Source organism: Fundulus heteroclitus, chromosome 20 (genome assembly GCF_011125445.2).
Source record: "Fundulus heteroclitus isolate FHET01 chromosome 20, MU-UCD_Fhet_4.1, whole genome shotgun sequence".
NCBI lineage: Eukaryota > Metazoa > Chordata > Actinopteri > Cyprinodontiformes > Fundulidae > Fundulus > Fundulus heteroclitus.
The window spans coordinates 3,282,182-3,304,251 of NC_046380.1; the positions used below are offsets into that span (position 1 = coordinate 3,282,182).

Sequence of the window (22,070 nt, forward strand, 5' to 3'; positions counted from 1 at the left end):
GAATTTATTGATACAATAGTTTAAACTTTGGCGCTCGGACCTCAGCAGGAACATAAACGGTGATTTATACTTTAACGTAGATAAGCAGATGTATGAGAATAGGGAAATTACCCCCCAAAAATGCCGAGGTCCAGGCCAGAGCGTCAGCAAGTTCAGAAGGCAGAGAGAAGGATGAGTAAAGAAGGAGAAAATATGTGAAAGCTTAGCAAAGAGGGCCATTGCTGCAAAGGCTTACCAGGATTAAACAAGATGAATGGAAAGATGAGGTGAGGTTGATGGAGAGGTGGAAAGTGATTTTAATGGTCAGTTTTGGGCTGATGCACGTGATGAATGAATAATCATGGCAGGGAGCAAGGCGGGCAGCATGCAGGGGACATGGCAGGGAACACACAGGAGCATGGCCGGAAATATGGCAGGGAACACACAGGAGCATGGCAGAGAACGCAGGTGGTATGGCAGAGAACGCAGGTGGTATGGCAGAGAACGCAGGTGGTATGGCAGAGAACGCAGGGAGCTTGGCAGAGAACGCAGGGAGCTTGGCAGAGAACGCAGGGAGCTTGGCAGAGAACGCAGGGAGTATGGCAGAGAACGCAGGGAACACACAGGGAGCATGGCAGAGAACGCAGGGAACACATAGGGAGCATGGCAGAGAACGCAGGGAGTATGGCAGAGAACGCATGGCAGAGAACGCATGGCTGAGAACGCATGGCTGAGAACGCAGGGAGTATGGCAGAGAACGCAGGAAGTATGGCAGAGAACGCAGGGAGTATGGCAGAGAACGCAGGGAGTATGGCAGAGAACGCATGGCAGAGAACGCAGGGAGTATGGCAGAGAACGCATGGCAGAGAACGCATGGCTGAGAACGCAGGGAACACGCAAGGAGCATGGCAGAGAACGTAGGGAGCATAGAAGGAAACATGGCAAGGAGCATAGAAGGAAACATGGCAGGGAGCAAAGAAGGAAACATGGCAGGGAGCATAGAAGGAAACACGGCAGGGAGCATAGAAGGAAACACGGCAAGGAGCATAGAAGGAAACACGGCAAGGAGCATAGAAGGAAACACGGCAAGGAGCATAGAAGGAAACACGGCAAGGAGCATAGAAGGAAACATGGCAAGAAGCATAGAAGGAAACACATGGCAGGGCAGGCCGCATGGAACGAAACACATGGCAGGGCAGGCCGCATGGAACGAAACACATGGCAGGGCAGGCCGCATGGCAGGGAGGAGGGCGTTGCAAGGAGCATAGAAGGAAACACGGCAAGGAGCATGGAAGGAAACACATGGCAGGGCAGGCCGCGTTGCAGGGAGCGTAGAAGGAAACACGGCAAGGAGCGTAGAAGGAAACACATGGCTAGGAGCATAGAAGGAAACACATGGCTAGGAGCATTGAAGGAAACACATGGCAGGGCAGGCCGCGTTGCAGGGAGCGTAGAAGGAAACACGGCAAGGAGCATAGAAGGAAACACGGCAAGGAGCATAGAAGGAAACACGGCAAGGAGCGTAGAAGGAAACACGGCAAGGAGCGTAGAAGGAAACACGGCAAGGAGCGTAGAAGGAAACACGGCAAGGAGCGTAGAAGGAAAAACGGCAGGGAGTATAGAAGGAAACACGGCAGGGAGCGTAGAAGGAAACATGGCAGAGTATGGCAGGGAAGGCCGCATGGCAGGGAGCATGGCAGGGAACACACAGGGAGCACACTGGGAGCATGCAGGAAGCATGCAAGGAGTATGCAAGGAACGTAGTGGGGAACATGGCAGGGAACATGAATAAATGAATGACCATGAAAGAATGAACAGAACAACAGGATGCCTGCATGGCGGGACGCCTGGATGACAGAATAAATAACAGAGGATGCTTAGGGATGATGCACATAAATGAATGAGTGACCAAGAGGGAATGAACAGGACAGGACGCGGGCTTAATGAGACTTGAATGAGATTGAATCCACCACCAGTATTCGTAGTTAGATTACCTTTAAGATGAGCATTAGGCGGCTAAGATGAAAAGTAAGAGCAGATATGTGAGGCATGCTGATGATAGCCATCACCTACGATTGGGCTCCACAAGCGTCTGCTGTTGCGCAGCTCACATCCTGAATGCTGAAATAACTCTAGATGAAAGGTCACAAGATTAACGATTTCTTTGACAATTTCACGAATCTGCAAACCAACTGTTTTTAGAATCCTCCAAAACTTACGGATGCACATCCGTAAAATTTAACGCATCTACAGACAAAATACATTATAGAAAGTGTGTTCCAAATCCGGACGGGAAGCATGCCAGACCAGAAGGAAAGTTCAGAACAGCAACTCTTAACCAGAGTATCCTGTTCTAGGAGGGAAGGAAACGGAATTAGTGAGCTCAAGCTGCCTGGAAATAAAAACGTGACTCTTGAAATGATGCACCTGCGAGATTGAGGTGACCGAGCGAGGAGAGCAGCTGACGCTCAGAAATAACTGATATGAGAATGAAACTGATATCCAGAATTCGAGAGCTTGTCTGCAGGCAAAAGCCATCATGGAACTAGGTTAAGATCAATACGTAGAACTCAATGCAGGCTGACAGGTTTAGTTTGAGAAAATAACTGGGAATAGTGAAAAGAATATCTATAAGAAGAAAACATCCAGAAAATGAAGGACCATTAAACACGGTTAACACTTCTTAAGACATAATCGATAATGTTTGCTTAGCTCATAAATACGTAGAGTGCTAAACGCATACCAAATGCTGTTATGAATCGATTAGCTATTTAGCTTATTCCATGTCATTTGGATGAATTTAATAATTTAATTCAGATTCTGCACTGCATCCTGCTGACTGATGATCTCGTTGCTTAGTAGCTTTAGTTAGCCTCACAACTGCAGAGAGGATCCGTAATTGAAAATAGTATCAACCAGACAACAGCACCTTCAGTGATGCTCTCCGGTTATTCATCTTGAATGAATCCTTGAACCTAAAAGAAGAAATAGACAATCCCTAAATACATGAGCAAGTTGCTGTTAAAGATCGCCCAATACTCAAACCATCCCCCACAGCCATCCGTATGTAGGGTCCCAGCTGACATTCAGATAATACCTACTAACTAAACCTTAAATAACTAACATGTATCATTTCACAACACCTGAATAATTGATTGGCAAAACATTGAAATGACAAGAGTGACAGAAGTGGCCTGGTCAGCATAAATGAGAAGTCTGAACCCAATACAGACCAGTCCAAGCGGATGCCAAATTGCACCAGAGTTGCAGCGGTTTAATAACGATTGGTATCAATTGCTGAATTTTAAAATGCACTTCATACTCCAACCAGTAGGTGGCAGCAATGCCACCACAAGCCCGGTGGCTACCGGCAACACCAGAAGAAGAAGAAAACGAAAACAAACATGGGTGAATACATATTACCTGAGCTGGCTCCGAACGCATTAGCGAGTGAATGAGAGAGTAGATCCGGCTGAAAAGATGCGGCCGGGACGAGCGGCAAGGTGGCGCCGCAAAGCCGATGAGAACCAGAGGAGGTCCCGGATGAGTCGGCGGATCCGCGAACCAAGAGCCTGCCCCACGGGATCAGTTTGAGAAAGACCCCGGCGCGCTATGAAGCGAAGCTGACCGGAACTTAGGCAGAGTTGCGACGCGTCTGCGTTGCTTGCGAGTTCTTTGCGCCAGGAACCGGAGCTGACGAAAACAGAGGTTGGGAAGGAAGATGTGCAGCTAGACGGTATTCCTATGGCAGGAGGATTTCAGGATAAGTTATTGTCTCTTGAAACCGGTCGACAGAGTCCAAACCGGACACGCGCAGCCACTGCTTGCTCGCTGAGGACAAGGCCGAGATGAGGATGTGGAGTTCTTTTTAAGATGAACCCAGGATGCTGATTGGCTTTGAGGAGGAGCAGTTCAAAGCTGATTGGCTTGCGTTGGAGGCGGATGAGTCCCTGATTGATGGAGGTAGGCAATAGTGTTTCTTCAGTCTGAATTTTCGCTAAAGCTGCATTTTGCTGTTCTTCCATGTGTTGTTTATCAGTGGAGCTGGGATGAACTGGTGAGATGGGGGAGGCAAGCTGGAAGGAGAAAGGAGTCGGAGGTGGGAGATGTAGGACCGTAGTGAAGGAGGAATTGATTTCCTATAGAGGCTCTATAATCAGAAGCGGTAGTGACATATCCTCAGGGTGTGTGTGTGTGTGTGGGGGGGGGGGGGGGGGGTTGCATGGCTAACCCATTTAAAATTACACGTCATCTGTTTTTTTCCCCCACTGTGGACGTCAGGACCCTGTGTGGGTTTTATGCAGCTTTTCATTCCTGTGTTTGTTTGCTCTGCTGTTATGTGAGGGGGTGGGGGGGGGGGAGGGGGGGGGGGCATGCAGAGATAGATGGATGATGCTGCCCAGTAGATGGATGAGTGGTGCTACCAGCCGTTCATCATTTGGAGAAGGAAGGAAGGAAACTCTGATGGAAAGTAGAGACAGAGAGGGGCAAAGAAAACAGGGGACCATGATGATGATGATGATGATGATGATGATTAAACTGGAGGAGAGGAAGAACAATTAAAGGCTAAAAAAAGACAGGTTTTAATGAAAAGAGCAAAGAAAAGCAGAGATGAGAAGGGATGGGAGAAAAGACAGGAATATCAAAGAAGACAGAAATGAGATCAGATGAGTAAGAAATGACTGAAAGGAAAGAGAACGAAGGACTAAGAAGGGCAATGATGAAGAACGCTGTAAGGGAAGAGGATTACTGTGGAAAAGAAGAACAAAGAATATGTGGCTCAGTGGTGAAGCAGGAGCAAAATAAAAACGGATACAAGGAACATTTTCATTTGGGACGGGAGATTAAAATAAATAAAATCTAATTTTCTTTGGGTTTTAGTTGTTGGGATAAAAGTTAGACAGTTCAGGTCGATCTCACTCCTCCTACAGCGTCAGAACTTCATTAATGCAGCAACAGGTGGAATAAGAACGTGTCTAAAGCCTGAGGTCCCACACTCTAAGTCTCTGTGGCGTTAAAGGGAGTCAGAATGAGGACGGTCTGTCCGAGGCGGCGTGATTACTTCTGAGTGGACCTGTGAAGCACCATAGTGCCCGCTTAAATTACTATATGGCGCTCAGTACAGAAAATGACATCAACAGCATGTTCTCATCACGAGCTGATGAAAATACTGATGGTGTTTGTTCATCCACAGAGAGACTGATGGGGGAGGAGCAGAAACTTTAAAACTAAATCAGTTTAATTAAGTTTCTCCTTACAGCTAGGAATCTGACTTTGGTTCTACCGTCCTCCCAATGAGGACCGCCTCAACTATAACATATAAAATAGGTTAAATATATATGTTTTCAACGGAAATATGAATACATAGTTTTATTCAATAAATTAGCATATGCATTGCGAAGAGGCTTGTTTGTCAGATTAAAAGTTACCATTTGAAAAAGAAACAATAAACCTTTAAGCCGATAAACACTTTTCATTAAGCTCCCATTTTTGCCGGAAAAATTGTTTTGTATTGGTCTGATGCAATATTCAAACTTAAATGTGTTTTAGATTAGCTGGAGGTCAAAAAATATAACTAACATTGTCTGTCTGTGTTCATGTGTTTCCCCTCAGTGAACTGAGTTACTGAAATAAAGTAACTTTTCAATAATAATAATCAAAATGTATTTAATATAACATAATATTGTCATTTAAAATGAATGTTGCCTTGGATGTCCGTAGTGACACCTTTAATGTTCTGATCTCATCACCACGGCTGAATAATGTCTACAAAGAAAACCAAGAGTGTTAAACTGATGAACAAAGGCTGGGCTTCAGCCAGTTTCCCTCCACTCAACCCAACTGGTCCTGGACCAGTTCACACTTAGCCTTCTTATTTCAGGAAGCATTGATCCAGTAACTTCGCCCTCCTGGTAATTGCCCACCTGAACCGGTGCTGCGCTGATGTCGAGCCCGCAGAGGATGCAGAGGAGAGAACGATGCAGTATCGATCTCTCCAACGGTTGTCTTGATTCCAGCAACAACAGTTCATTAATGTGGTCTAAGAGGGACTATCTGTCTCTATTACCGCTCGCTGGCCCGCGTGGCAATGATTTATGGGCAACCTGTGGAGGTGTGGGGATGGAGGAGTCCATGGAGACAAAGCTGGAGGTAAACTGTGAGCTGTCAGGCATGAAGGTACCACCATTAAAACACCTCATTCTGTCACAGTCCTTCTCTATTGATACTTTTATAACCTCTTTTGCACATAGTTTTGTCTACAGTGGCCATACCGGGTCACTTTTATATTTGATGTTTGCAAATCCATTCTACTGCTGTTGTTGCATCAGGTATTGTTGCCTTAAAAAGTTTTTATTGGAATCATGGACCTCCGTGTTGCTCAGTCTGACGACAAAGTGTGCTCCTTTACAGAAAGTGCAGGGTCTGCTCATCTACTGAAGGTGTCAGGATGTTGTACAGCGGTGCTGGGTGACTGCATCCTAAATGTAGCCGTAAAAACAGACTTTTGTCACGCTTTGACCGTCAAACTGAAAGTTTTCTGCAGAGAGGTCTTCACTTAGAGAGCATCTGGATCTTAACATGCAGCCTTGGAAAATAAAGAGTAAAACAGGTCTTTCTGAAGCAGAAGATTTAGTTTGTGGGAGCATGATTAAGAGATGCAGGTACACATGTTACTATTTAGGAGATTTTTTTACCTTTGCAAAAACAGAAATGTAAGTTTGAGCAGCTTTCTTTGTAATTAGCACTAACATTTGGTGTGTGTGAGCACAGAAAACCAGAGAGAGAGAGGTGAAGAGGGGGCTGAGAGCCAAACGTAAAGAAACTATTTTACTGGCTTTAATTGGAGAATATTCATGAATTAATGCGATTCATTTTAATTGTGGAAATATGAACTAGCATGCAAACTGAACATATAGATCATCATCTGCTGTTTAATTATTAAAGTTTTTAACCATTAAAGGGTGATTGTTTGACAAAAGCAATAACCTAGCACCTCCTCTCCTCCATCTTAATCATTTAACCTGTAAGAATGACATTGGTCACCATGATGCACCGTAGTACGGCTGTTGGGGCCTTTACGGCACATTGGAAAGGTCCTGGCTTCAAATCTGTTTGCTGTTCAGGGTTTGGAAGCATCGTGGAAGGAGTGAAGCTCCTGCCGGTTTGTTAGTGGTGAGATGAGTAGATAACCATGAATAAGATATAGAATCACAAGGAACTTTGAAAAAGAGACAACATGAGCACAGCTGGCTTGACTCTACAAGGTTGATCATCAGGAAACGTGAGCGTCTAGCAGCTCCTTTTTCTCAGCAGTCAGATGGTTGTGATTACAGACAGCCTGTACCAAGCCTTCCAGCAGGGATCCTCTGATCAGGAAGAGGCACTCACACAGAACCAGGGTGATGAAAAGCTTAGCCTTTATGGGAGGTGTTTGTTTGTTATAACCTGGATGTGGGTTAACTGGAGGTCCTACAGAGCCCTTAAAAATACATGTTCACTCAAAGGTTTTTCACTAACTGACTAATTTGACTGCTTCAGTTTGTTTCTATTGGTTGAAAATACGTACCTTAGTGGTGACGATCACAACAGATTACAGTTGTTTTACTTTAACTTGATGGTACTGCATGGTCAGTTACAGTTCACCCATTTTAAGAACTACGTCTCTCATGAACTACAACACAAACAGCCGGAGGACGAGCCAATGATGTGCTGTTACATTGAATTACGTCCAAACACAAAACGACATGCTGAACTGAGACATTCCTAACTTGGTTTTTAATACACAATGACTGTGATATGTAAGGTAAGTTTATTTGGCACTTTTCAGTAGTAAATCAATCATTCAAAGTGCTGTACATGAACACAAAAACATTACAGACACAGGAAAAACAAAGATAAAAGCTAAATAAGTCCTTGACCACAATAATTTTTTTAAACATACAGAAAGACTTAATTGTTTCATTTAATAAGAAATAAGCTAAGTATTTTCATGGGGATTTCTGATCCAAAGTAATTCTGTCCAACCTTTCCAAAGCTACAACTAGAATAACTTATTTAGTTTCACTGGAACGAGTTTCATCACTAAAAATTCAAAGCTTATTTTTTTTTTTAATTCACACATTCTTCAAAGCTACAACTTAATGTCTCTGATCCGACCCGTCTAAACCAAAGCTACAACGGGAGAATTGTTTCTATTCAGGATAAAGTTTCACTGGAACGAGCTTAAATCAGTAAAAACTAAGAAAGTTACAGCTTGAGGTCTCTGATCTGACCTTTCTGACTCTACAGCTAAAACAGAAAGCAGCAGAGTGAGGGAAGAAAGCACAGTAGAGGTGGTGTGAGTAACACAATATATTCATGTTTGTATTACCATTTTTTTCTGACAGATATAATAAAAACAAACTGAACTAGTTTTAAGTCTTGCACTCATCATTGAAAATGAACCAATTTGTGTTCATAGTTCCTACCTGAACATTCTGACCTAAGTTCACAGCTTGACTTGTTTTCTGCATTTATTTATTTGTTCATGAAAAGTTTTGTTCTCTTCAATTTCTCTGTTTCAATGTGATCAGACTTTTAAAAAAACACTGGTGTCTTTCACCCACTGTCCAGTTTTATCTGCCATAAAATGAAATGGAAATTTTACATTTTACTTACCAGGAGGAGGACCAAAGAGCAAAGTCAGAAGCAACAGAACACTTTCAGCTCCGGCTTTGTTGCTCTGTTGGTTTCAGTTAGACACCAGTCTTCAGTTTGATCACTGGTCACAAACTCCGCTGCCCTACAACTGTTAGACGTGTCCCTTGTCCTACACGCCTGGATCGAATGGCTGACCTGACTAGCATGCAGTCAGGCTCAGCAGAGCTCTGCTAATGAGCTCATATTGGTGTCAGGTGTGTGGAAGCAGAACGGGAGCTGAAAGTTGCAGGACACCGGCCCTGCAGGACTGGAGTTTAGAACGACTAGTTTCAAGCAAAGAGGGAGGCGTTGAAGTCAAGTTGTGGAAGAGTGCATGTTTGCAGCACGCTGCCACAAAGCTTTTACCCTTAAGGATAAATTTTCTGTATAAAGAAGCAAAAATGTACCTAAAAAAACTTAAGATCTTCTGTTTCCTCCTGAATTTCCTGCTTTTCAACGTTCGTCATTTAAAGTATAAAATGCTCAAATATTCTAAAAGCAAAACCCAGTCAATGCCACTCTTGATGAGAACAATGGTCAGCAATCTCTTCAAAATGTCCATAAAGCTCCCTTTGGCTGTTTTCATCCCAGCAATAAATTAAAGAACAGATTTTTCTTGTAAGGAAGTTATTAAGAATGAAGCAGACTACCTTTCCATTGTTAAGCACAGCAGTGCTGTCTCATATTTCAGGTGTAATAATGTGCTGAAAGGCTTTCTATGGTGGTCGGGACTTAAATGGCAGCAGAAATTCAAACAGTAAAATGGACATGTAGAAGAAATATTTCTCCCTTTGGGCTGACCAAGAGGATTTCTTTGTAATAATCCTCGAGGCTGAGATACCCGAATGTTCTGGGAAACAAAATCAACCAGAGAAGAAGGTGATATATTTTTTTTAAATGATTTTAATATTCAGTCAACCTACTGAAAGCCTCATGTACGATACACCCATTTAGTTTATTTCAAATCAAATCAAATTTAGTTTGCATAAACTAGATTTATGGAAATAAGGAACAACATATTAGGTTTTAATGGGATGTTCTTTCCTGGGAGCTCTTTGTGTCTAATTTATTGCATTTTAAATCGTCAACCCATGACTGCTGATGAAAACAAATCTGCCACATTTCCATGTTAAATCAATGCGCTGTCATTTGCATGGTTTGAATTTTTTGTGAATCTAGAATAATAATGCTGTTAGTCAGCCTGACTCTCCAACCCTGCAAGGCTGAGGAATCAGGCGTGGTTTATTTATTTTTCGTGGTAATTTTCATTCACCAGCATCCCTCCATCTCCTGATTTCATGTATGAACTTTATTCCGGTCTGAATTTCCGTGTGGATTGGAGCACCAAGGTGAGCTGTACATGTCCACGCTCGCTCAGCCTGCAGCTTCGCTCGGGGGGCTTCCAGCTCAACTCTTCAGTTATGCACCAAGCCAAGAAGCCCACTGTGAGTCCGTGTGCCCTTCACAGATCCCGGTTTATCCTTTTTCCACAGCTGTCACCTCCAGCGATATTTCAGTGTGTGCCTGTGTGGGAGTGTGGTTGCTGCAGAACATGAAGGGATGTTGTGTTAGAAACAGGGCTTTGTAAGAATTACGCGTATGTTTCTATTGACCATGTGAGTGAAAGTTTAATGATGCTTTACGCTTTGGGTAAAAATTAAAGGTACCACACATGAAATGCAAACGGCATCTCCAGAGTGTCTTGCTGCGCCAGTCCAGTCCAATTAATCTAGCCGCCATTGCTCTGTATGTTCCAGCAAGACTGGAAGCAGACCATGTTGTTTTTCTCCCAGCCTGTTTGAGGAGAATAATCTTTTCCAAGGAGATGAAGAGGTCAAGACCACAACCACCGATGTTTGAACACAAGAATCATGTAGAAATATTAAGGACTGATACACAAAATGTTGCTTGAACGCAAATCAGAACCAAAACTTCCAAATGAAATCGCCAAAACCAGCCGGAAGCATTTTGGAAATAATGTATGAAAAGTATGAAAAGCAAAATTGTTAATGCTTAAACACACAGAGTGTGCTGTCCTCGTAGAACCCAGCTCTACTAACCAGGAGTTAAACTCCTCCACACAATTACCCCGTTTCCACTATCCCTTTTTAACCGTGCCGAGAACCAGTCCGAGCTCGGTAACTGAGATAACTGTTGAGTGTAAATGGAACGCAAACTGAACTGAACCGAGCCAGATACAACCGGACCGCGCTAAATGCAGACTAGTTCCATGTGTGGGTTCGGCTCGGTTCTTCAGTAGCTCGGTTCTCTGATAACAAACAGCGCATGAGCAGACCGCGTCATCTCCTTACAGCCAGCTGACATTTCAGACATTCATAATAATACTAGCTTCCTTTCCGTGCCACATGATTTCCAGTGATGATTCTGCTTAGCAGTGTGATGAACCTCAGCGTCTATCGTTGTTTCCTGCGTCTGTAAATCCTTATTAGACGTTTGGTTGTCTTATCCACGTCCCAAAAGCCGACTCTGTCAAATAAATTCACCAAAAGTTGCCATCTTCGTCTGACTCTCTGCAAACAACGAAAAATAACCAAACATAACTTCATGTTACGGGTGCCGCCATTTTTATTTGCTTGATTTCCTCCTTCAATCCCAGAGAGCAGTAGTACCACAGATCGTCACTAAGAGGTGAGGAAACCAAGGAACCGGGATAGCGTGATGTGTAAACGGTCATCAGAACCAAGCTCGGCTTGGTTAACTGATCCAAGCTCGGTCCGAGCTCGGCCTGGATCAGTTTAACAAGGGTAGTGGAAATGGGGCTAGAAAGTCACTGACGCCAGGATGGGTTTAGACTAGTGGCGGCTGGTGGTGATAATTGTAGGGTGGGCTAACAGATTTATACGTAATAAAATGCTGCAGACTGGATTCCAACAACAGAAGCTTGCAACTTGAAATAAATAAAACCTGCTGTAAGTGGACACGTCCTTTTTCAGCTCCAAGACAACCACTAAAAAGCCACCAAAACAAACCAAAAAAACAAGCTTACACAGAGCCTATGCCAGTTGGCCATCAAAGGTTTCAATGATTAATGTTTTAGATCGACAATTCCTGGTTGAGTCCAAGCTGTGTTTCCTCCAAACAGCAAACACAAAAAGCAGAAAAGAGATTTCTTAGCTACACTTGCAGTTAGCCACTCCTTTCGCTGAAACCAACAGAAAAACTCTGGTTTTGCCGCTGCCCTTCACCAACGTCTTCATTTCCAGTTTTTCCTCAGAACATATTGAGGAAAACTGGTGAGAAAATAGATAATTGAAGAAAGCAAATATACAATGCTTGGTTTAAAAAAAACAGGTTTTAGTTTTAAACGTTGGTTAACATTTTCGCCTCCACATTGATCCTGCTCGGACAAGCGGGTATAGATAATTGATGGATATTAGGTAATATTCTCTTTCACTTTGCAGGAAGATAATGCTGAAATAATCGTGCAAGACATATGACTTGGACCTCCTTTTGCCTTGAGAAGTCTTCATGGCTCAACGGGATGTCAGATACTGACAAAACTCTCAACCCCCCACGTCCCAAAGCAGCTCTGCCGGGTTGAGATCATCTGGTGATTGTGGAAACCATTGGAAAACAGATTCATGTTTAAGAAACCAGTTTGAGATGCTTTGAGCTTTGGACACGGAGCATTATCCAGCTAGAGGTAGACATGAGTGGATGGGATGTGTAGACAACACTCAGGTATGCTGTGGTCGAGAAAATTTCCCCCACACCATGACACCACCACCAACAGCCCAACATTTTGACGTAAGGCAGCATAGATCAGAGGTTACATGTTGTTTGCAGCAACTGTTGCGTCTGATTGCACAGCTGAAATCTGTGCTTTCTGTGTCTCTGCTCTGTCTTCTCTAACATAGAAAGTACTCCTGGGTCAATGTGAGCTTCTGAGCTTTCTGTGTCTCTGCTCTGTCTTCTCTAACATAGAAAGTACTCCTGGGTCAATGTGAGCTTCTGTGCTTTCTGTGTCTCTGCTCTGTCTTCTCTACCATAGAAAGTACTCCTGGGTCAATGTGAGCTTCTGTGCTTTCTGTGTCTCTGCTCTGTCTTCTCTAACATAGAAAGTACTCCTGGGTCAATGTGAGCTTCTGTGCTTTCTGTGTCTCTGCTCTGTCTTCTCTAAGCCCCAGTGGGTGGAGGCAGATGAGCGTTCAAACTGAGCCTGGTTCTGGTTCTGCTGGAGGTTCTCCTCCCTGTTAAAGGGGAGTTTTCCTCTCCACTGTCGCTTCATGCATGCTCAGTATGAGGGATTGCTGCAAAGCCATCAACAATGCAGACGACTGTCCACTGTGGCTCTACGCTCTTTCAGGAGGAGTGAATGCTGCTTGGAGAGACTTGATGCAACCTGCTGGGTTTCCTTAGAGAGGAAACTTTCTGACCAACCTGGAGGATCTGATGGAGTCTGACTTTGGAAAGAACCTTGAGATGACGTGTTTCATGAATTGGTGCTATATAAATAAAATTTAATTGAATTTAATTGAAATCCTGGCCTTTAAGACTAGAAGAGAACATTCTTCTAAGAATAATCATACTCATAATAGTCTCGCTGATCCTAATACCTAACCAATCCTGTCTGATTTTATAGTTGGACCCAACAACACGCATGAGGCCGGCAGAATTATTTAGAAGAGCTTGAATGAAAACAAAAACCAAACTACATGAACATCTCTATCAGGGCTTCTGTTGCTATTTCCCATTTTTTGTCTATCGTGTCTTTAAAAGAGGTTAGAGTTGATTTTGTTTCAGTGCAGCTGCTTCAGAATGGACGTTAAACTTTTCTCTTCATCCCTTTTCCCATTCTCAGGTGTTTATCACAAACATGGTCCTTCACTGGGAACTTTGGCATGTTTTGCTCCTGTTGATTGACATCTATGTACTTTGTGAACTTTGACCAGCTGTAAATATATATTTAGTGTAAAATCTTGATTTTACTATTCAATTTATTATCAAAACAACTTAAGTTTCAACTTAAATTTCAGGGAAAAACACCAGCGTGACCATTTTAGAGCTACATATGTTGAGACAAAATCCTCTTTTCTTCTGCTTCTCTGGCAGCTTCGACTCCATCATTTTTACTTTCTGCTCTTTATCTCTTTACCCTCAACATTTTTCATTTCTCCTGTCCTGCCCTTTCTCTCCTCCACTTTATGCTGTTCTCCATCAACCTTATCTTCTCCTGCTCTGGAGCCATCTTGCTATTTTAACCTCCATCCTCTCCTGTCTTAATGCTTTTATCTTATTTTTTTGTCCCCCGACATAACATTTCCTTGTTACATTTCTACTTCTTAATTTCTTATTTTGTCACTTTGCGCTACCTTTGTGCCATCTTCCTTCGTTGTTGGCTTTTTTATCTGTGTAATCTGGGATCTTGGCTTGTGTAGAGTGAGTATCTCTGTAGAAGGGATAAGGACGAGGATGGAGTGTGCTGTGTCTGCTCAGATCCGCTGAGCTTGTGTCTGCTCCAGCTCACAGTCGTCCAGCGACCTTCTTGGTTTTCTGTTTGATGGCATGTTGGACAAAGTTAGGTTCAGTTGTGACAAAAACAGGAACTGTTCATCTAGGGGTGTGCAAAATAATCGTCATGACGATGCATCGTGATTCTAAGTTTCACGATCTGCTGCATCGATTCTTGATGCCAAGTATCGATTATTAATTTAAAAAAATGAATAAATAAAATTGCAGGAATGGTTGACGAACATCAGCCAAAAACAAGTTGAATACAACTTCATTGGTTTAAAGGACCACTGAGGCCATGTAAACGGCACTGATTATCCTTATTTTGTTATTTTAAGTTTTATAAATCCTAAGCACTTTTTGTCAGTGTGTCCACTCCAGTAACAGTAATATTTGTTTTCATGGCAATACTTCCAAAAGTCGTTTCAATAAATACAGCTATGTATGAATTGTATCAATTGAAGACACTATCCAGATCATACACAGCCAGTCAGCCACTGGTAATGGCTGAATTTTTTTCTAACAATGTTCAGTGAAAATGTCACAATGCATCGCGATACATCGCAATAATTCAAGTATCTCGATGCATTGTGATAGAATCGGATTGTGGCATGTGAATCGGGATTCAAATCGAATTTCTTAATAAAACGGTTGTGAGAAAATACGATAAGCTATACCTCTCGGCAAATGAGAGTGGTCATCTAGTGGTTGGAGAGTTGGGCATTTGCATCTTGGAGAGGCTGCAAAGGTTGCTGGTTTGAAGCTCAGTCTATTACTGTGGGTCTCTGAGTAAGAGAACCAGATTGCCCCCTGTGTGCGATTCACTGTGGCAGCCCACTGCTCCCTAAGGGATGGGTTAAACGAAGACACTAATTTTTCCTCGGTTGGACTATAAAGATTTAAATCGGTCAGCACAGTTTAGACTTCGCCTGCGCTACCCCTTCGTCCCAGATCCTGTTTGTGGGGTCAGTGGACAAAATCTCAGGTCATAGGTGTAGAGAGGAGAGTATCTGGCTTGGAAACCTCAAGTCTTTTTAGTAAGGATTGTTTTTCCATGACCTTCAGTGACCATTAGAGTGGTTTACAACCGAGTGCGAAGCGGCCAGGATGGGAGTCCGCTCCTCTAACTCTGAGGCCTTGGTTCTCAACAAGAAACGGTTGGAAATGTCTCCCTCCAGGTTGGGAGTCGACCTTTGCCTTAAATGTAAGAGCTTAGGTATCTTGGTGAAGTGATGGTAGATGAAGCAGTACATAGATTGACAGATTTGGGGCTCATCTGCATTAATATGTTGCCCAAATCTGTAACAGCTAGGTCAAAAAGGAAAGCTCTCGATTTACTGTCAGACTCTCACCCAAAGTCAAGGGATGTTAGATCAAGAGGTCGGACACAATGGATGTCTGAATAGAGCAGCTACTCGTCTGCATAGATGGAAGTCAGTTGAGATGATTCTGGCATCTGCTCCATGTCTGATCCCAGGTTATTACACTTCAGCAGAGAGAGTTAAGCACAACATGACGATACAGCTGGTCCACGCTGCTAGCTGCCAGGGGTGTGACTTTGATGAATTAATGGGATTGGATGAAGAATGACACAAACAGCTCTGATTGGTCACAGGGTGCAGAGAGCTGCACCCTGCGAATACTTGACCAATCAGAGACCAGCAAGGTTGCATTTGCGATGGATGGCAAAATTTTAAAACAAACATGCGCACTCATCTGTCTGTCCCCCCATGCTGGTAAAAAAATAAATAAAAATGAGTTCCACTAAAAACCAACTCCAGATGAACCCAGTGTGGAATGGGAGTGCTGAAAAATTTTAAGTCAGACACATTTTATGAGACAACAGATGTGATAATTGATTTTTTTATAATTTATGTTTGGGTCTATACCTTTTCCTGCAATTTTGATGGGGGCAGCGCTCAAGCACCCCCTATTGATCCTACTGCTGATCAAGTACTTTCAGCAGAACTACGTCCAGAACTAATCGCTATTCCAAGTCATTTATTCCTTCTGCTATTACGCTGTTAAATATGCACAGTACCTTAAGTGTTGTTTGTATTTGTCTTTTGTGGGACTTATATTGTGTTTTTGTTTAATTAAATGCTGCTTTATGTTAGCTGATGCATGTTAGAAGTAAATGTATGGATCAGTGAGCTACAAATGAACCTCCTGTTGGGATTAACAAACGTTTGAAGGGATTTGATGAGGCTTTTCCTTTTTTGAGTGAAAAAATGGCAAAGAAAATCATGATTCAGGTTTTGAGGGATGATGTGCAACAAAATGTGAGTAGAATTACAAAGGATTAAAACTGTGTTGTGCAATTATGGTTTTAATTACCAATATAGAAATGATGATTAATAATTTGGAACCAAAAATCAACACAAATACATATTTAGAGTTCACTGGGTGTGTGTGTGATGATTTGGTTACTGGCACTTAATAATCAATAAATAAAAGAAATTAATGATTATCATCAATTACCTTTGACAGCGAGATTAAAGCTGTTGTCAAATCCACTTTTCTTCACACTTTTAGGCAATAATCCACGCCTTTGTGACCACTCCGCTGGATTACAGTAATGCACTTTGTTTTGGTGTAAGTGGATCTTTAGTTGCACGTCTACAGATGGTGCAAAATGCTGCTGCACGACTTTTAACTAAGACACATAAGTTTGAGCATAAATTAAAAAAGGGAAAGGGCAAAAAATAATGCAACAACAATAAATTAGCAGCATTGCTGTTCATGTTATCTGGAAGTAACTATAGTTACGCCAAGAGGATAAAATCAGATTTCTGCAGCAGTAGATTTGTCCTTTTGCAGTAACTGTAAAATTTTGTCCCTCTTATAATACCATGGCTGGCTCTCTAACACCAAATAAAACTCTGATTCTTATTTGTTTTGTTGCACCTATGAAACAGAATCATTGTTCAGCTAATCGGATTGTTCTGGCTATAAACTTACCTTACAAAACTATGGTTGCGTTTTTGTTGATTTTAAGGATGTCTTCCAGGATCTGCTGCACCAGACATCTCAGAACCTTACATCATAAAAAAAGAACCTTCTGTATTGCATGTCTAAGTATTCATGCCCATCAGGACTGTCCCGCCTGGTTTGCTTATTTTGAACCAGTCATGACTACAAAGCTCAGTCTGCTGAGACTAACAGCCGGCATCTTTTCTCTTTCAGCCTTCCTGGCTCCTGATACGTTCATCCGTCACCCGAGACATCCACCTTCCCAGCATGTCGCTGAAGGTCCAGACCAGTAACGTGACAAACAAGACAGACCCCAAGTCCATCAACTCCCGAGTGTTCATCGGCAACCTAAACACCGCGGTGGTGAAGAAATCAGACGTAGAGAGCATCTTTTCCAAGTATGGCCGAGTGCTCGGCTGCTCCGTGCACAAAGGGTTTGCCTTCGTCCAGTATGCCAACGAGAGGCACGCACGGGGGGCTGTGATTGGGGAGAACGGCAGGGTGCTCGCAGGACAAACACTGGGTGAGTTACCTAGATTTAATATTTCCAACTGAGGGCTGAACGATGGGGCAGTTGGTGGCAACGTTACTTTGAAGCAAGAGGGTCCTGGGTTCAAAGCCCAGCCTAGAGTCTTCCTTCATGGGGTTTGCAGGTTCTCCCTGTGGCTTCTCTCTGGGTACTCCTCCACAGTCCACAGAAAGTACTGATCCAGTAGTACTTTCTATCCATCCATTTTCTGACCCAGTAGTAGTTCATTTAGCTGCTTCTTTTTGGAAACACTGTTAAAATGTTCTGATCTGCTCTAAATTAAGGAGAAAATACAACGGGCACGTAGCGTAAGCAGCACAATGCGCATTTTGAAATATTGCATTAATAGAATGTTGATGGAAACGGCAAAATTCAAATTAACTCACTAGATTTCGCTAAAATGTTTTTCCACTCGCTTGAGGTAGTTTTAGACTTTTTCGAAAAATGTAAATGCGCTAAAGAGGAGATGGAAACACATTTGTCAAATCAGTTCTGACGTATAGCGAACGCTTACCTCACAGGACTGATCAACTGTTTCTGCTGCCGGCGTCTTCACAGATGTTCCAATAACGCTTGAAACATGCCTGGGAGTAACAACCGGCACGTTTGAACCGATGAAGAGACGCGAGCATTTCTCATCTGGGAAATATAAAAAATAAGCACATTCATTAAAGCCCCGCTCCATCACTGATCTGCGGTTCGAGCTAGTTAGAAACATCTACTTCCTGTTTATAACAGCCAACGTCAGCGTATGAGGACTGTGCGTTGCCTGGTTAATTCAAAATGAAACTCAAAATTTGACGGAAATACAGCTAGTGGCAACGATGTTTACACACAATTTATGAATGGGGAGTAGTAGGAGAAAGTAGCCGTGTTTCACCCAGCACTCTAAGCCTATAGTGTGATAACTTCAGAGAAAGCTCATGAAAACATAATAAACTCTTCATCAGCTTCATCACAAATAAAAGTTTTGAGCTGGTCCTAAAACTAGACAAGGACTAAGGCAGGGGTCACCAAGATGGTGCCGGTGGGCACCAGGTAGTCACCAAGGACCACATGTGGTGCCCACATGTGAGCCTGTTCAAAATAAAGCACAACCCACCAGTGAGCTAAATCAAAAAAATGATTTTATCTTGTTGCTTTTCCTTTTTTTAATCCCACTTGCATTTATATAGATTTAAAAATGACAAAAGCATTAAAAAATTTAAATTTTTATGTAACATTAAGGTGAGCTCTGACTCTTTAGGTCAAAGATCAGTACTGGTAGCCCTTCGTATGACACAGTACTAATGAAGTAGCTCTCAGTTTCAAAAAGGTTGGTGACCGTTGGTCTAAGGCGAGGCAAGGCAAGTTTTTTTATAAACCACTTTTCAGTAAAAAAACTATTCAAAGTGATGTACATGAACAACAAAAAGAGGAAAGAAAAACATTACAGAGGCACATTGCATCTAACCCTTTCACATTTTATCCTGAATGATGCTGAGGATCTATCCCGTCTTTTCTCTCATCCAACAAACTGGATCACTTTTTTATTACACTAAACATCATAAACTTTGCATTTGCTCCCAAACATCCCAGCAGTTTTTTTTTTTTTTGGTAAAGGCCTGATGGCTTTGATTTGCAGTGAAAGCTTTAAATAACTAAGATGTTTTCTATCTTCTGACCTTGTTGTCCAAGCATCTCTACATAAAAGTCAAGAAATCCAATTTACCCATTTTCTCCATAAGGTTTTAATTACACCTTATTTCCCACACTCCTTTGCTTTCACAATGCAGTATCATATCCAAAGGGAAATTAGAGTTAAGCTGAACGGGTGTTTAAGCTGCCGGAGTGTTTTCCTCCATCTGCCGGTATCTTAGCATTGCACGAGGTGAGCCGTCATGACTCCGGCGCGAAGAACCCGACTAGCTTGTGTTCTGTCTCTGCAGAGCTCTGGGCTCATTTCTTTAACGGGATCTGTCAGTTCAGGGTCTGCACACGGGGGAGACAGGGAAATTATGGAAAACAGCGTAATTAAAAAGGTCTGTGTCTCTTTGTGTGATTATTAACTAAGTACAGCTGAGGCGTGTTTGCGCAGCTCTAGTTCATAACAACTTGTCTAACAGTTTATCTCAAGGCACCTCAGACAGAAAACCAGGAAAATTACAGTGTGATTAAAAACAAGGTGCTTTAATTCAAATTAGTGAAGCCCAGCCTAATTAAAATCCAGTGCAACCCAAAACTATTCTGTGACGTTAAACCTTTGATGAGGATATGTGGCCGTTTTCAGTAAAACCGTAGATCGTAAGTTTGTGTTTACTATGCTTAAGATTAAAGGAGACCATATAGAGCAGTAATGGCTTTCAAACAAGAAGAAACTATGTCGTATCATACTTTTTTAAATCCATTAATTCAGGCTTAAACTATTAACTATTGCTCCTTCATTGAAACAGTATCTCCATTTAGAAGAGACTTAACGATCCCCTATTTAACCCCTACCGATCCCAAATAAATTCATAGATTTTGTTTTTGCTCTTAAATTTGGCTGATTTTTTATTTGAAAGGTGGTGCTTTTAATAGACAGATATTCAGTGTCAAAATACTAAATTTATATCAGTAAATATTCCATCCAAAATGCTACGATGCTGTAAAAAGAGTCTTGTTGGTTTGGACAGAGCCTCAGTCGAGCATCATATTTTATTCACCTTTCCTCCTAGACTCCCATTCAGAAGGAAACTGCAACAATATCAGCCACATAATCTGTTTCAGTGGAAGCCATGTACCCAGACTGATAGCTGTCCTCGCTTGTGTCGACACATGCACAACTGTAAGAGTAGATTAGCTTTCAGCATTCCCAGATATCACTACAACAATGAAGTGTTCCTTCCAGAGCTGTCGGCTGACATGAAGCAGGAGTTCCTGCAAAAATCAGAAATAAACCTTAATGTAACCAAATAAAATCAGCAATATGCAGTTTAAAGGGGCGGTGTCATGCTTTTAAGTTCTTCCTTTTCACATTTAAATCATTCAGTTGTGATCTATATAAAGTGGAGATGCAATGCTTTGGTCTGAATTCCTTGTTAATTTACCCCCACATCGACCCTTTTTGCATCTATTCTGAGGTGCATCTGACAGCAAACCGTTTTGGTGCCGTCTCTTTAAATCTAAAAGAGGCAACCTTCTCACCCCTCTATGTGGCACAGCATTCCACTTTACCCTGTTTTATAGTCTGCAGGAGGATGGAGTGATGAACAACTGATGACTTATTCACTTTTGGCATCCTTAAGCTTGGACTACAAAATCTCTCAGAGAAATAAAAATGGCGGATTCACGAGACTGGCAAGCAGGAGGTGCATGACCTTGTTTAGCAGCTGGGACATTATTGTTCAAAAAAACATGAGAGAAAACAGAGACAACTGAACAGTTTGGAAAAATATGACCCAAACATGAGGTAAAGATATCTACGCAGAATCCAGACAAACTACTTTGACTTCCATGGCCAATCAAAACTAGTTAAATAAGAATATAAGCAACACACGGCAGTCCGTCACAAGATTCAACCAAAATAAGGAGGAGAACAAAATGTGGTCTGACTCCAAATGTTTTTGTTTCTTGCTTTTTTTCCTTATGTCCAGTTTTATAGCGAGCAAAGTGATGCTCTGGATGAAATAATTTTGCCAGCTACATTTGCTTTACCCAGAGAGGTTTATACCTATAAATCCTTTCTTGTTGCCGAACCTATGATTATTTCTTGTTTGTTGCTGTCAGGGTATTATCCCCAGATTCCACATCCTCCTTCTTTGGACCGTTTCGGCTTTATGAGTCCATGAAAAGTAACGACATTATGTTTTTCCTAGGGCTGGGCAAGTTAACGCGTTAATTTCGCGTTAACTCATTAGACTATTAACGGCGATATTTTCTTTAACGCGCGTTAACGCATGTTGGTCACATGCTTTTATTTTGTGAAGGTCTGTTGCTGCGGTGTAGGGGTTTGAATCAGAACAGTAGGTGGCGATAATGCGCCAATAACCTCGCTGTCAGCCCAGCCTCGGATTCAAAGAGGAAGAAAGGTGCTGGCCGGAAAAAAACAAAGCCTACATGGGGAAGGCGGTGTTTCCCGCAGGTACCGCGAGCGAGCTTAGGCGAGGCGAGGCGGTGAGTTGGTTACCTGACTCCGCCAGATAGATTTGCTCCGCATATCCATCTGGAAACCTTCCGTTGAAGTAATTTTGGGAAGGGGCGAAAATACTGGTTAGCTGATTGGCCTATGTTGGTGATAGACGGCCCAAATAAACCAATCAGATTCGTCGTCGCTCTATTACGAGCGACGACGAAAACACAACCACAAGCCAAGCTACTCTTGCTGCTGCAAGTAAAGGCTCGTAAGCTCAGCAGAGAAATACTCTGTAATTCCGATAAAACTTGCTCGATAGCCACGCTAACGCTAGTTTCATCGGCT

General features: G+C 42.5%; 2 protein-coding genes across 5 annotated transcripts in view; one reads left to right on the top strand and one right to left on the bottom strand.

Annotated features, from left to right (window-relative positions):
* The window catches only part of LOC118567219 (nuclear factor 7, brain-like), a gene marked incomplete in the record, with an annotated part of 854,268 nt that overhangs the window by 687,417 nt on the left and 144,781 nt on the right, over positions 1-22,070 (bottom strand).
* raly (RALY heterogeneous nuclear ribonucleoprotein) overlaps positions 1-22,070 on the top strand; it is a 93,793-nt gene that overhangs the window by 35,240 nt on the left and 36,483 nt on the right. For 2 of the 4 annotated variants that reach the window (XM_012879889.3, XM_021307235.2), the window contains exon 2: positions 17,317-17,626. In XM_012879889.3, coding sequence (XP_012735343.3) covers positions 17,371-17,626 — 256 coding nt within the window. In that variant the 5' untranslated portion in view covers positions 17,317-17,370. Of the gene's footprint in view, positions 1-9,555; positions 10,104-17,316; positions 17,627-22,070 lie in introns of those variants that run through there. The other 2 variants (XM_036151804.1, XM_036151803.1) reach the window with 2 other exon arrangements.